The sequence below is a fragment of the Melitaea cinxia genome, chromosome 10 (genome assembly GCF_905220565.1).
Source record: "Melitaea cinxia chromosome 10, ilMelCinx1.1, whole genome shotgun sequence".
NCBI lineage: Eukaryota > Metazoa > Arthropoda > Insecta > Lepidoptera > Nymphalidae > Melitaea > Melitaea cinxia.
In genome coordinates, this window is record NC_059403.1 from 2,243,657 (window position 1) to 2,258,187 (window position 14,531).

A 14,531-nucleotide genomic window follows, 5' to 3' on the forward strand; every position below is an offset into this window, starting at 1 on the left:
CCGATCCATCGCTCTCCAAACATCTCGGTTAAACGTGCTCTCGCAGAAGTCACCGAGTGTGCAGGTGCACCATCCAATTGGTACCACGTCTGTCGATATACATCGAGAGAAAGCTCTTCCATGTACTCTGAAACTGTTTCATTAAGTAATAATAAAAATTTCTCCGCATTTAAATTACCATCAATAAAAATGGGCCCAATTATTGTATTTCTGTGTATACCAGCCCACACATTGATGGCAAATCTGTACTGATGCGAGCTGTCTCTTGTCAGTTGCGGATTTTCAGTGCTCCAGTGCCTTAAGTTGTGACGGTTCCATAAACCGTTCTTGGTAAAAGTACTTTCATCCGTCCACATTACGTTGAAGAGGAAGTCGGGGATTTCTTCATTTTTTCGTAACATTGAGTTACAGAATTCTTCTCTGGTAGACATATCTCTTGTTAACAATGCCTGTACTTTTTTGTATTTAAAAGGCTTACGTTTGTCGAGTTTCAAAATTTTGTGCACACTTGAGTGGGGCACACGAAAATGGCGAGCTACTCTACGTAAGCTCGTAGTTGGATTTAAAGTAAAATGATTTAGAATCCGTTCATCCAAGTTCACTCTGACTTGCGGAGGAGCACAATCTGAGTGTGGGATTAAGGGTTGATTCTCCCGAAGCCTCTGGATAGCTTTGACAATAGTTCGACCATTTGTTGGACAAACACGGGTATGCCCATACCTCTCTTGATATGTACGAATCGCTAAAGCAGCGTTTGTGTCACATTCTCCATAAATTAATATCATATCGGTGTACTCTGAAGCCGTATAATTATAGCGAGGCATTTTTATTAAAAATATTACTATTTGCACACAAAATAAGCGTCTAATTTCGCACAGTTTACCTAATAAATATCCTAAATAATGTGTCTTCACTTAATCTCACTTCACTTAATTCAAGCGTCTAATATCTCACAGTAACAAAAAAATATACTTGAGTACTTATAAACAATGGCGTCACTAGATCGAATGTTGCGCGAGCGCTGAGGTATCAAATAGCTTAACACGTCACAGGCTAACGGCAGTCGGCGACACACTGACCTACTTACGATTACGAATTACGATGTGCGAAATACGAAAGAAATCGGTCGAAATATTTCAGAAAGAAAGCGCAAATCAATTATTACCTCTCCACATATTAATTCTAGTGTCCTATGAACAACGGTATAAGGTTTATTTTGCGTTAAATTGTAGCACGATTAGTGAAATTACATTATTTACAACTTTTATTTAAATTGTTTTAAATACGTAACTTGTGTCGGCCATGATGACAGCTTAATAACAGATATGGGGTGATGTTTTAGTTATAAAAAAAGAAAAGTGTTTTGTGACTAAACTATGAGATATTAGTTAATTTAATTTTTGCAGGCTAATTGAGAATGTTACTAGCTATACTCAGTATTAATTATTGTCGTATTGTCACGACCACCTTGTATATGTGACTAGTCCGTTGGCGCAGTTTGTAGTGGCCCTGCTTTCTGTTCAGCGGGTTGCGGGTTCGACTCCCGCCTCAGTCTGGGTGTAATATAATATTTCTATTTATATATGTATTACTTCTATGTATGTTTATTAAAAAAAATAGTTATAACAGTCGGCTGTTACCTGTAGCACAAGCATTAAGTTGCTTACCATAGGAACAGACGATCGTGTGTAAGTTATATATTTATTTATTATTTACTATTATTATTATTATATGTAAATGTTTAATTATATGCCGCAGGATGTTGGAGGAGATGTCAATTAATTGCACCCATGCGCTACATGGGCTAAGGCTAAGAACAGTCGATGTTAAAATATGATTATGTACAAAACGACATCTTTGTGATTTCACTATTAATAATACTTGCTTACCAACGTGCCTCGGAGAGCAAGTTAGCGTGTCGGTCCCGGTTCTTATTATAAATTCCTGACAGCAATTGTTACTCATAGTAGAGAATATATCCGTCAAACTGCAGCGGTGCAACGTGAGATAAAGCTCCCCAATCCTTCTCCTACATGGAGAAAGGACAAGAACATAGGGTTCCAGTTGTGGGATGTTACAGGTTAAATCGAGACGGTGAAATCTACATCGGAACCATTTTTATAGTTCTTAGCCGAAATTTTTTTTTTTTAATTTAAAAGTAACGTGAAATCGAACACAAAGCTATCATGCCTAGTAGCAGAGCATTTTACATTAATATGACTGATACCGCGGAAGTTGTCGCTATTTATGTGAATTTAAATTAATAAAATAATTGAATGTTTAAAATTAAACACGTGGGTTCATCGAAATATTTTTTTTTAATATACACATACATAACAGTACAAATATAACAATTGTATTAAATTAAAACTTCTGTATTATAATAAACAAGTTCATGGACAAAGTGAAAGCGTTTGTAAACGTACAATCAAGTTGGTTTTAATGGCGTTTAATGAAATAATACTATGTTCATCTCGACCTAAGGTAGTAAACAAATATTTCGTGTATTAAAATAGAATTAAAAACGAAACTATTATACATTTATACATCTTAAATTTTTAACGATAAATATTACATTATACAAAAAAGTACAAACAGCGGTTTGAGAAATATGAATCTCAAAAATTACTTATTTTAAAATATCATCCAACAGTTATACACAAAATGTTTTTTAGGCCGGTGCGACTATCGAAGCTAAAGTTGTCGCTTCAGAACCGGAAAGGCAGGACTAGACAAAACTAATTAATTTTTTAACAAGTCGTCAAATGAAATACTATTTTTTTTACATTTCAATATATTCTTATTTATCGATAACCGAGACATCAATACATTAACATGTTTGACGCTAACTTGGGGAGGCCTATACGTCCAGCTGTGGACAACGATAGAATCTGAAGAGAGAGAGAGAGAGAGAGAGAAAGAGAGCCGAGACCTAGCTCAACCCCTTAGAGACTAAGGAGTCGATGCACCGCTATGTAGAAGCTAAGCAAAGATATCACGCGTCTGGGCAGCGATTCCTCGTGTGCCCCTCACGGCGACACAGGGTACAGCGACGCACGGTCGCGCCGCCTCGGCCCGCCCCGGTACTGCCCCTGCCCGCCCCCGTGCTGCCCCGACTCGCCCCGGTACTGCCCCGGCCCGCCCCAGTACTGCCCCGGCCCGCCGCAGCTCCTATCCCACCCCGCCGCGCTCCCACTCCACCGCTCCATTCTGAAAGTTTAGCGTTGGTTAGGACTTTCGACGGAAATTTCATCTTTGTTTACTTTTTTTTATCTACACCTAGTTTGGCAAACAAGCGTACAACTCACCTGATGTTAAGCGATTACCGTAGCTTATAAATACCATAATCATCGTCAGCGCGTTGCCAACCCTACCCCCCACCCTCCCTAAGAGTTATGGCCACCTTACTCACCAAAGGAACACAGCACTGCTTGAAACGAATATTATTTAGCTCTGATATTTTGAAGGTCGAGGTCGTTCCACAGTTGGTCTGCTCCAGATTTGAGAAGGATATTTCCTGCTGTGTCCAATCTCAATTACAATTTAATCTGATTATGTAATGTGATTATTTTATACTGACATGTGCAATTTTTCATTACCTGTATTAGTTTCGCCTTCAGCCCATTGGAAAAAATCACATCGTGAGTTTAAGTCGTTAGGACAACCATAGAAAAATCGACCTTTTGTTGGTCCCTCTTTTCGCACTTGTATTCTGTAAATCAAAATTGTATATTAATTATCTTATATGTATAAATAAAAATTAATGTTGCTAAGTGCATAACTCGAGAATGGCTCGACCAATTCGGCTAATTTATTTTTTTGTATATTCCTTAAAGTCCACGGAAGGTTTTATTATCAAAAAATTATAAAAACATTGACTATTAACTTTTAACAGATCGAAGTGTCTGGGCAGCTAGTTAACAAATAATTGTTACTAACTTCTTTTTTTTTTTTGTAGAACTTGACAACACGCTGTTTTACTTGGTAAACTTATTGCTTTGTCTAACGTCGAATTCTAATTAGTCGAAGCGTGGATGATAATTTAATGCCTTCCTTAACAAAATTATGTAAATTGTAATTTTTTGAAGAACTCATCAAATTTTTTGAAGAACTCAACAAAAGAATTCAACAAAGCTTTAAAAAACACTAAAACATTTCTAAGCTAGCCTATTAAAATCAGATAAAATACAAACTTTTTAGCTGATAATCCGCACGCGCACTTGACATCTTCCTCGTTTTGGGGTGAATTGTTCCAGAAAGAGTTTGAAGATGTTCCCCAGCTTGTACTTGTATTTGTACTGGGTGGTGTTTCGAACCGCTGTTGAATAGCGTTTCCTGAATCTGGTGCCCAAAGAAAAAAATCGCAATCTGAGCACTTGTAAAATTTTTTACCTGTAACAAAAAAAAAATTGAAAATAATATCTTATTCCAAGGCATTTACTAAGGTTTCGAATCATTTTTTATTATAAATGTTATGTATATACATATCAACAACTTACCCTGATTTTCATTTTGTTTTCGTACAGTGAACAGACTAGCTGGTTTATTGCATTTACACATAACATTATTTTCATCGCCATTTTCCGATGGACTTGGCGTTGGCATTCTATGAGTTATGTTGCTGTTAGTACTTGGTAATCTTGGGCCAAGATTTATCGGAATTTGAGCTCTATTTACAGTTGGGGGCGGAACGAATTCTCTTGGACGATTGTGAAAATCTTGTCGAGGTATATTGGTCTGTGTTGAATTCCCAATTCCATTTCTATTATTTCTTGAGAAATCGACATTTGACTCAGAGTTTTGGGGTCTCTGGTTACCAGAGACCTTTTTGACAGAAGAAATATTGATTTGTAATGATTCTAGAAAAGTTCTGTCACAGCCACCTAAACAGCCGATATACGGCGGCGGGTACAAATGACTTAAAGAATTATTCCTCCATTCGAATTTCAGTTTTTTGTAACTCGGACCGCACTGAAAATATAAGTGTTATTAAGTTTCTCGGTAAAATAAAAACCGTAATATTACACATTATTAAGATAACTTATTTCACTTACCATGGAACAAGATTCGGAGAGAACGTTTACAGTTTTCACAAGGGTCGGTAGCCAGACCGCATTCTTGCATTTCGGAAAAGAAACGCAAGATATATAGAATTTATCTGCATTGTTCTTTTGTTGCCTCAAAACCATGTCAGAATTACATTTCGGACACTTAAAAACTAAAAACGGAAAAAAAGATTATTTACCGGGAGACATTCTGCTCCATATCTTTCACAAATAAAAATATATGTTCTGACAATAATAATGGACCAAATTAAAAAATATCACGTCAACTTACATACCTGGCGATGATGCAAATGTTTCGACCGGCGTGTACTGCATGGGCGGCTCGCGAAGCCTCTCAGTGAGTGCCTCGTCTAGTTTATTTGCCTCCGCTGTCACTTTCAAATACACTTCCTTGTATTTCGCTATCTACAAGTAAATTATTATTTTTTGGATTTAACGACCGATCTGGTGTAGTGGTTCGAGTAGTCGCCTAAAACACCGACGGCTTGCGAGTTTGATTCCAGCTTAGATGGATATTTGTATTTATATTAATATATAAATAACCGGAATATATAATAACCGGAAAGAAATATTATTACAAATATTTCTTTCCGGTTTGGATGTCTGTCCTTGAGTCTTCCCACCGTACCTCGAAGAATAAATACATGATAGCGATCGTTACTCATAGTAGGGAATATATCTGCCAACCCGCAGTGGAGCAGTGTGGTGAATTAAGTTCCAATCATCCTCTGAAATGGAGAAAAAGGCCTATTCCCAGAAGTGAGATATTAGAGGCTGAATGCGGTGCGATGAAGTAAATTATCTACCATTTAATTTTATAACGGCCATGGGCCTGGCCCAGCGCGTCACAGTGACAGTGACAGTGACAGTGGCAGCGGGCCGCTCACCTGGTCGGCCAGCACCAGTCGCGGCGCGCGGCGCCCGTCGCACACGTCGCGCAGCGCGGCCTCCAGCTGCGCGCGCAGGTGCGGGCGCGCGAGGGCCTGGCCCAGCGCGTCACAGTGACAGTGACAGTGACAGTGGCAGCGGGCCGCTCACCTGGTCGGCCAGCACCAGTCGCGGCGCGCGGCGCCCGTCGCACACGTCGCGCAGCGCGGCCTCCAGCTGCGCGCGCAGGTGCGGGCGCGCGAGGGCCTGGCCCAGCGCGTCACAGTGACAGTGACAGTGACAGTGACAGTGGCAGCGGGCCGCTCACCTGGTCGGCCAGCACCAGTCGCGGCGCGCGGCGCCCGTCGCACACGTCGCGCAGCGCGGCCTCCAGCTGCGCGCGCAGGTGCGGGCGCGCGAGGGCCTGGCCCAGCGCGTCACAGTGACAGTGACAGTGACAGTGACAGTGGCAGCGGGCCGCTCACCTGGTCGGCCAGCACCAGTCGCGGCGCGCGGCGCCCGTCGCACACGTCGCGCAGCGCGGCCTCCAGCTGCGCGCGCAGGTGCGGGCGCGCGAGGGCCTGGCCCAGCGCGTCACAGTGACAGTGACAGTGACAGTGACAGTGGCAGCGGGCCGCTCACCTGGTCGGCCAGCACCAGTCGCGGCGCGCGGCGCCCGTCGCACACGTCGCGCAGCGCGGCCTCCAGCTGCGCGCGCAGGTGCGGGCGCGCGAGGGCCTGGCCCAGCGCGTCACAGTGACAGTGACAGTGGCAGCGGGCCGCTCACCTGGTCGGCCAGCACCAGTCGCGGCGCGCGGCGCCCGTCGCACACGTCGCGCAGCGCGGCCTCCAGCTGCGCGCGCAGGTGCGGGCGCGCGAGGGCCTGGCCCAGCGCGTCACAGTGACAGTGACAGTGACAGTGACAGTGGCAGCGGGCCGCTCGCCGGGTCGGCCAGCACCAGTCGCGGCGCGCGGCGCCCGTCGCACACGTCGCGCAGCGCGGCCTCCAGCTGCGCGCGCAGGTGCGGGCGCGCGAGGGCCTGGCCCAGCGCGTCACAGTGACAGTGACAGTGACAGTGGCAGCGGGCCGCTCACCTGGTCGGCCAGCACCAGTCGCGGCGCGCGGCGCCCGTCGCACACGTCGCGCAGCGCGGCCTCCAGCTGCGCGCGCAGGTGCGGGCGCGCGAGGGCCTGGCCCAGCGCGTCACAGTGACAGTGACAGTGACAGTGACAGTGGCAGCGGGCCGCTCACCTGGTCGGCCAGCACCAGTCGCGGCGCGCGGCGCCCGTCGCACACGTCGCGCAGCGCGGCCTCCAGCTGCGCGCGCAGGTGCGGGCGCGCGAGGGCCTGGCCCAGCGCGTCACAGTGACAGTGACAGTGACAGTGACAGTGGCAGCGGGCCGCTCACCTGGTCGGCCAGCACCAGTCGCGGCGCGCGGCGCCCGTCGCACACGTCGCGCAGCGCGGCCTCCAGCTGCGCGCGCAGGTGCGGGCGCGCGAGGGCCTGGCCCAGCGCGTCACAGTGACAGTGACAGTGACAGTGACAGTGGCAGCGGGCCGCTCACCTGGTCGGCCAGCACCAGTCGCGGCGCGCGGCGCCCGTCGCACACGTCGCGCAGCGCGGCCTCCAGCTGCGCGCGCAGGTGCGGGCGCGCGAGGGCCTGGCCCAGCGCGTCACAGTGACAGTGACAGTGACAGTGACAGTGGCAGCGGGCCGCTCACCTGGTCGGCCAGCACCAGTCGCGGCGCGCGGCGCCCGTCGCACACGTCGCGCAGCGCGGCCTCCAGCTGCGCGCGCAGGTGCGGGCGCGCGAGGGCCTGGCCCAGCGCGTCACAGTGACAGTGACAGTGACAGTGACAGTGGCAGCGGGCCGCTCACCTGGTCGGCCAGCACCAGTCGCGGCGCGCGGCGCCCGTCGCACACGTCGCGCAGCGCGGCCTCCAGCTGCGCGCGCAGGTGCGGGCGCGCGAGGGCCTGGCCCAGCGCGTCACAGTGACAGTGACAGTGACAGTGACAGTGGCAGCGGGCCGCTCACCTGGTCGGCCAGCACCAGTCGCGGCGCGCGGCGCCCGTCGCACACGTCGCGCAGCGCGGCCTCCAGCTGCGCGCGCAGGTGCGGGCGCGCGAGGGCCTGGCCCAGCGCGTCACAGTGACAGTGGCAGCGGGCCGCTCACCTGGTCGGCCAGCACCAGTCGCGGCGCGCGGCGCCCGTCGCACACGTCGCGCAGCGCGGCCTCCAGCTGCGCGCGCAGGTGCGGGCGCGCGAGGGCCTGGCCCAGCGCGTCGTAGCCCTCCACCAGGCCCATGCCCAGCACGCCGGGCACGAAGCGCGCATCCGCCAGTGTCACGTACGACCGGCTCTTTATCTTCTCGATATGCTCCGCATGCGTAGCGTCCGTACCTGCGCCCGGCAAAACGACTCTATATTATGATATGCAATAATTCATTCAGATAGGTATATGTCCTATATTCGCCTCTCTGACTCTTTTTCTTTTCGAAATTTAAATTCTACTATGAACTAAGTTTTAATACTCTATTTTCTATTGTTACTACGAGTATATAAACGTATCTTGTAAGCATAACAAAACAAATACCATATATGTGATTGTCTAGTCATGCATAGAACAATATATTAAGCTTTTAAAGCATTTTAAGAACACCTTTTACTGTAGTACACATATAACAATCTTCTATAGACACAAACATTTTATATGTGTATATATGCTTTTATGTATTTACATTTATTCACTTTCGCATAATCCCGCACTTTGTTACTCATAATCTCCTTTTACCTGGGATTATTTTTGCATGCTGTCAGTGTAACTTCTTTTTGTTTAATTTTATTTTTATGCTCTTATTTTTTTCCTTTTTTTACTATGTAAAACTGTTTGACTATATTTATGCAAGAAAGTAATAAAATAAAATATATAAATAAAATAATAATTGTAAAAATTTCTACTAGATTACAGATGGAGATAAATATGGCAGTTTGTAACTCTTCTAACTTTCGTTTTTTTTTTTTTATGAATGGATTTTATACAATATATATTATGTATATATATTTTTTTTCAAGTCAATTTTACCAATGCCATGTTTCTCCATAAGAGTAATGAGATCTGCTTCTGTTAAAAGATTTGGTGGTGATGTGCTTCCATCAATCATATCAATACTTGTCGGATTGAATATTTGACCTGTCTGTAAAGAAAATACAATAATATAAAGGTAGGTGGAAACAATGTAATTTATAATATACTGTTTGTTTTCATGAAAGTAAATAGGAATGTTACCTCATACACATGTATCTCCTTCGACGACCACTTGTCGTACGGGTACACTTCCAAGTAGTTTCTGGCGGTGATCATGAGGCCACTCGCACTGAATGTCTCCTTGGCCACCTCTATGTGGACAGTCGTCTCTTGTCCCTGCGCGTCTTTAGAACAACACGCGAGAAATGAACGCACTATAAACTCGTATAAGCGTTGTTCGTTGCCAGATAAATCTGAAAATAAAATACACAAAAACACTTGAAATATGCTTCTTTTTTATAATAAAACGCCTCATGCTCAATGGCCTTCTGTGAGTTAGAATCCCATGTCCAGAAACATACAAAAAATACGCCCATATCATGACAAGCATCTGTAGTGTATGTTCAAATGTATTGTTGCTTCTAACCAGTACATCTATACATATAATAAAATGGTAGGAAAGTCAAAACTGTACATTGAATATTCTTTTTAAAAGAATACTTGGGGTGTGATCTACAATCGATATTGAAGCTAAAAATATAGTTTTTAGAATTTTTGTCTGTTTGTCTGTATGTATGTCCGGGATAAACTCAAAAAGTACCGCATGGATTTACTTCAAATTTTGCACGAATATTATTAAGAAGTCGGGTCAACATATAGGCTACATATTATCATGCTATCACCTACCGGGAACGAGCAGTGAACCATTATTTCCTCAACGCATTCTGTAACAACGTGTAATCTAACGACGCATATTTGAATGTTGTTGTTATTATGTTAATAACCATGCTATATAAGCTAGCTTCACACTATAAAAATCACGCAATATAAGTAACTAAGCCGATAAACATAATTAAATGAATATAAGTGGACAAGACAATTTTAAAGCAGCGCCATCTATGAGATTTTTCTGTAGATATGAAATGTAAAGAAGAAACGGGTAAATGTTATTTTAAAAGGTATATTCGTAGGTATTTTTGGTGCTGTATAGCGTTTACGCAGACGACGTCACGGGCAGCAACTAGTCATTATTATAATTTTCTAACTATTGTAATACACGAAGCAGCATATATATTAAAAAAATAAAAACTTTACTCACTAGGTGCATACTTAGTTGGGTGGATGGGAGGATGAGCTTGGTCACTTTTATTGCCTTGCCTAGGGGTTGGGCCCCCGCTGTCAAGTATATTCTGAGCAAAGGTCCCCCAGTTTGGATCTCCAGTCTGGAGCCCTACAAGCTGTCCTAAGTTCATTTCCTTAGGAAATTCATTGGTCTCCGTACGAGGGTAACTTATAAAACCTTGAGTATATAACTTTTCTGCTATTTGCATTGTCTCCTTAGCACTTATCCTTAATTTACGTGATGCTAATTTTTCTAATTCCTAAAAATTAAATATTTTTCAAAGAAGTTTGAAATGCTGCAGATCTTTTAGAATTAAATTTCTTGTTCAATAGAAATCATCAATCATCATGATCCATAGACTATTGATATAGTAAAATTTACAATTTATAAGATTTTTTTTAAATAAATTGTAATTTACCTTTAATTTTTTTTAAATAAAGAAATTTGTTTAATACTTAATTATTGAATTTATTATAAACAAAAGACTTCTAGTAAATTTTAGTTTTTTGTATTGCTGTATAAATTAAGTTTCTACATACCACTGTATCTAATGGTAAAGGTCTCCACTTTGATTTGGGCTTTGTTTTCACATTCGTGACCTTGGCTTGAGGGTTCTCTAAGCAAATATCATGGAGCACTTGACAAGCTACCTGATCAAAAACTCTTATCCTTTCCCATAAAAAATCAACACTTAAATTGTTCATTGTATGATTTACTGTAAATGAATATTACATATAAATTAATATTACTAAAATTGGGACAAATATTAATTATGACAAAAGATTTGATAAAGTAATTCATTTCATGCTTGTAGTTAAGGAAACTATGTGTCTGATAAACTACATATTGTTTTGCTTTATAAAAAATCTCCCTATAAGACAGTAGTTTTTTATTTTTATATTAAAATTCAATATATGACATAATGGAACCTTTTAACTTCCAGAATGGCTCAGTCACAAAATTCTCAATAGCTCTGTATCTTTCCACCACAAACCCCAGTGTTGGAAACTGACAGGAACCGTAGCTCACTAAACTTTCTTTCAATGTACGTGGAAACACTTTTTGCAGTCTTAATGTTTGAAATCTCGTAAAAGCAGCTCCTGAAAATAAAAAAAAAAATGTAAACAGAATTTTGTTCAACAATGCATATATAATTAACATAAATATTAAGAATAGTTCGTTAAACTTTAGTTTTGTACTTTTGTTTATATGTTATATTTAATTTTAAGACTTAGAATATTTTGTTCTGTGCAAATTAACATCAAATTTTTTCATATCAATTCATCTTAACACAGTGGTAACAACCAATTAGAATAAGCTTTAATAAACAAATTTTTCAAAAATCAAATACCATTACATAATCAGCTTAGTTAATTACCTATCCGCAAGTCTAATTCTTGTCTAACATCCACTGCGTCACTGATATTCTTGTTTGGCTGCGACAAAGTCTGTAATGCTCTCTTTACAGACACAGATGTGATCTCAGAGAACTTAGCTCTGAATATTTTAATATTATTTTTAACTGCCATGCAAACTTCGATGATTTCAAATCCAATATTTTCTCCCTCTCTATCACAATCGGTCCATATTATAAGGCCTTGACAGCTGCGTACTTCTCTCTCTAAAGTTTTCTATAAACAAAAATAAATACTGTGAAATAGTTAAGTCCAATGAATGCTTTATGACAAAAATTACAATAAAACCAATATCAAGTTTTATTGAAACAAAAATTATAATTTTTATACCTTAATTTTCTCATAATTTTCAGGACAATATTTGTAGACTGGGGCATCAAAAAGAGACAGAGGGTTACATGACTGCCAAGATTTATAGGCACTCACAAAGTCCATAGTTAAAAGGTGACCAGATACTGAGGTCATTACCATTTCACATTTTTGACCCATAACTTCAGCATCAAATTCATAAATCTTATTGTATTGTGAAAACCCCTCACGCTGAAATAAATAATAAATTTTACATCACAATACATTTAGAAACAAAATTATTCACTTAGAAGCCATCCATAAATTGTCACACTGAGTTTTATGACTTTTCGACCCCGACCCTGTCCTTGTCACAGCTTGTCACCTTTATGAGACCCAGACCATTGCCTAGAGATATTTTGCAATTTTACAGATTTAATATAATTTTTATTTACATTCAAATTAATTCTGAAGAATCATTATGAAAAAATCTAGATGTAAATATTTTTGAACAATATTTTTGTTTACAAAAATGGATAAATTATTTATCACAGAGCTTAATTATGGTCCATTTTAGTTTTAATCTTTTATTTTTATTATGCGTATATTATACATGTATCTTATTAGTGTAGTTAGTCATGTTTAATGTAGTTATCTCCTATAATTAAAGTAACACTCAGACTTTGCTATAATTGTATCATTTGCTTAAAATATAGTATATACTTGGTTGGTGTTCTATAATTAAATAAATAAATTAGTAATAGACAAAGTAAAGTAGTAACAAACATAGGGATAAACATTTATAAAATATCATAGAAAAAGTTGGTTGCCTCCTAACACAAGTACTACCGATTGGTAAGGAAAACAAATTAAACTTGCTACTTAATATTTTAAGTAAATTACTTGCTTTAATGTTTTATTCGTTAATAGGTACCAACTATTGTATTTTTTGAAAAGTGGAGTTACATTTCGTCGAACCCTTACCCCCTTAACGTGTGACGTAATTTATGGTTGACCCTTCATTTAAATAATAGTTCAATAGGTTTATTATTAGTTACTCAATAAATTATAGGTGTTACAGAGCAGATATGTAATTTAGAGCAAAATAACGAATTAAAAAAACAAAAATAAACAAGTACCTATAGTACCATGTTATAATTAAATGACAGTAAATAAAACAATAAAAATTTAAATTAAAATTAAATAAATCTAACCTTCCTTGAAGTACCCCGGGACAAATGCAACGCAATATTTTTAGCCGCATCATTTTTCTCAGCAACATTTAAGTATTTCATTATTTCAGTCTTAAAACGAGATATTATTGCAAATTCTTTTCTATAGACAAAGAGTAACTGTTGTCTAAAATTTAACCCATTCTTCAACAAATATTTCATGTTATTATCACATCAATAATCATATCAAATTCTAACTTTTAATTGGTCTCAGGTTTATGCCATAATTTTAGTTAATTAAACCTTACACTGCGAACTTATTTTCAAAACATTTTTTTAATCATACATCAAAACAAAATTAAAGTCTAACTAATATTCTCTTGCCGCCAATAATTCAATAAATATGTAAACTTGACAGTTGACAGTTGAGTTGAACTTAAATCTGTACCTACAATACAAACAGTACATACATACAAAGATAACAAAGATAAAGCTGATAAGGTAATATGGAATACCTTAATCTTAATATATTTTACTATGGACGATAACGGAACCTAGGACGAGAGACGAGCGAGCGTTCATAATTTATGGAAATTTAGTACTGAAGCTATGTCTCATTTTCCTTATATGAATTGAAGATATGTATTTTAATCAGTTTTATTTAAATTTGCGAAATGGCAAAGCTATAAAAAAAAGAAGAAGACTCGTATTTAAAATATAAAGAATTGTTTTTTGTTACAAAACTACTTATAAGTACTCCTATATTTATTGTACATTTATTTTTGAATTAAAACTTCTTGACGCACACTTGACTTGGGGAGTAAGCTGGTGAATGCGTGACGAAAGTGTGATCTACGAAAAGTATGATTAAGCAAGGCGAATGGGAGTTGAAAGGAAGATATAAGTTAGTGAAGATAGAAAGAGAGAGAGAGAGAGAAAGTTACATTTCATAAGTTTTACTTCAGTTGTGTGGCCTAAAGCACACCCGTATTTTAAAATAGATAGAATGCTATAAAATTTTTATTTAAACATTCTGTAGATATAGATATTTAACGACTACTAAATACCTTTAAATGTATTTTTCTTTATATACCAATACCGCACTAAGCGATCTTCACTATACGTCGAGCGTTCAATATTCGTTCCGATACCTGTATTTACAGGTAAAGTAGTAGTAAAACAACTCCTAAAAAACTTGACTGTCTCTTCTAATGTTTTAGCTGAAGCCTAATCTTAAAAATATTTTCACGGAATAACTATGTTATTACTTATATCATATATGTACAGACTCTTCCATAACAATCCGTGTTTTATGAAGCAGGTATATCTTTTATGGATATCTAAAGAACTAAA

General features: G+C 40.5%; 1 protein-coding gene across 1 annotated transcript; it reads right to left on the minus strand.

The window, feature by feature from the left end:
- Positions 1-3,029: 3,029 nt before the first annotated feature.
- Positions 3,030-13,346, minus strand: LOC123657158 (DNA topoisomerase 3-alpha). Its single transcript, XM_045592736.1, has 15 exons — positions 13,221-13,346; positions 12,049-12,258; positions 11,682-11,934; positions 11,233-11,403; positions 10,843-11,018; positions 10,280-10,562; positions 9,223-9,434; positions 9,019-9,130; positions 8,110-8,336; positions 5,342-5,471; positions 5,055-5,218; positions 4,500-4,971; positions 4,194-4,392; positions 3,581-3,712; positions 3,030-3,210 (listed from the first exon to the last, which is right to left on the minus strand). The coding sequence occupies exons 1-15, from the start codon at positions 13,299-13,301 to the stop codon at positions 3,030-3,032; spliced, it is 3,003 nt and encodes a 1,000-aa protein (XP_045448692.1). The 5' UTR covers positions 13,302-13,346.
- Positions 13,347-14,531: the final 1,185 nt, after the last annotated feature.

Bases quoted from the DNA above. Each gene is read 5' to 3' on its own strand.
- LOC123657158 (XM_045592736.1), bottom strand. From the start codon at position 13,301: ATGAAATACTTAAATGTTGCTGAGAAAAATGATGCGGCTAAAAATATT. The intron at 8,337-9,018 runs GTAAAATTGACT...TGCCGGGCGCAG, and splicing joins TATGGAGAAACATGGCATTG to GTACGGACGCTACGCATGCG. The intron at 3,211-3,580 runs GTCAGTATAAAA...CTAAACTTTCAG, and splicing joins GGTAATGAAAAATTGCACAT to AATGGAGCGGTGGAGTGGGA.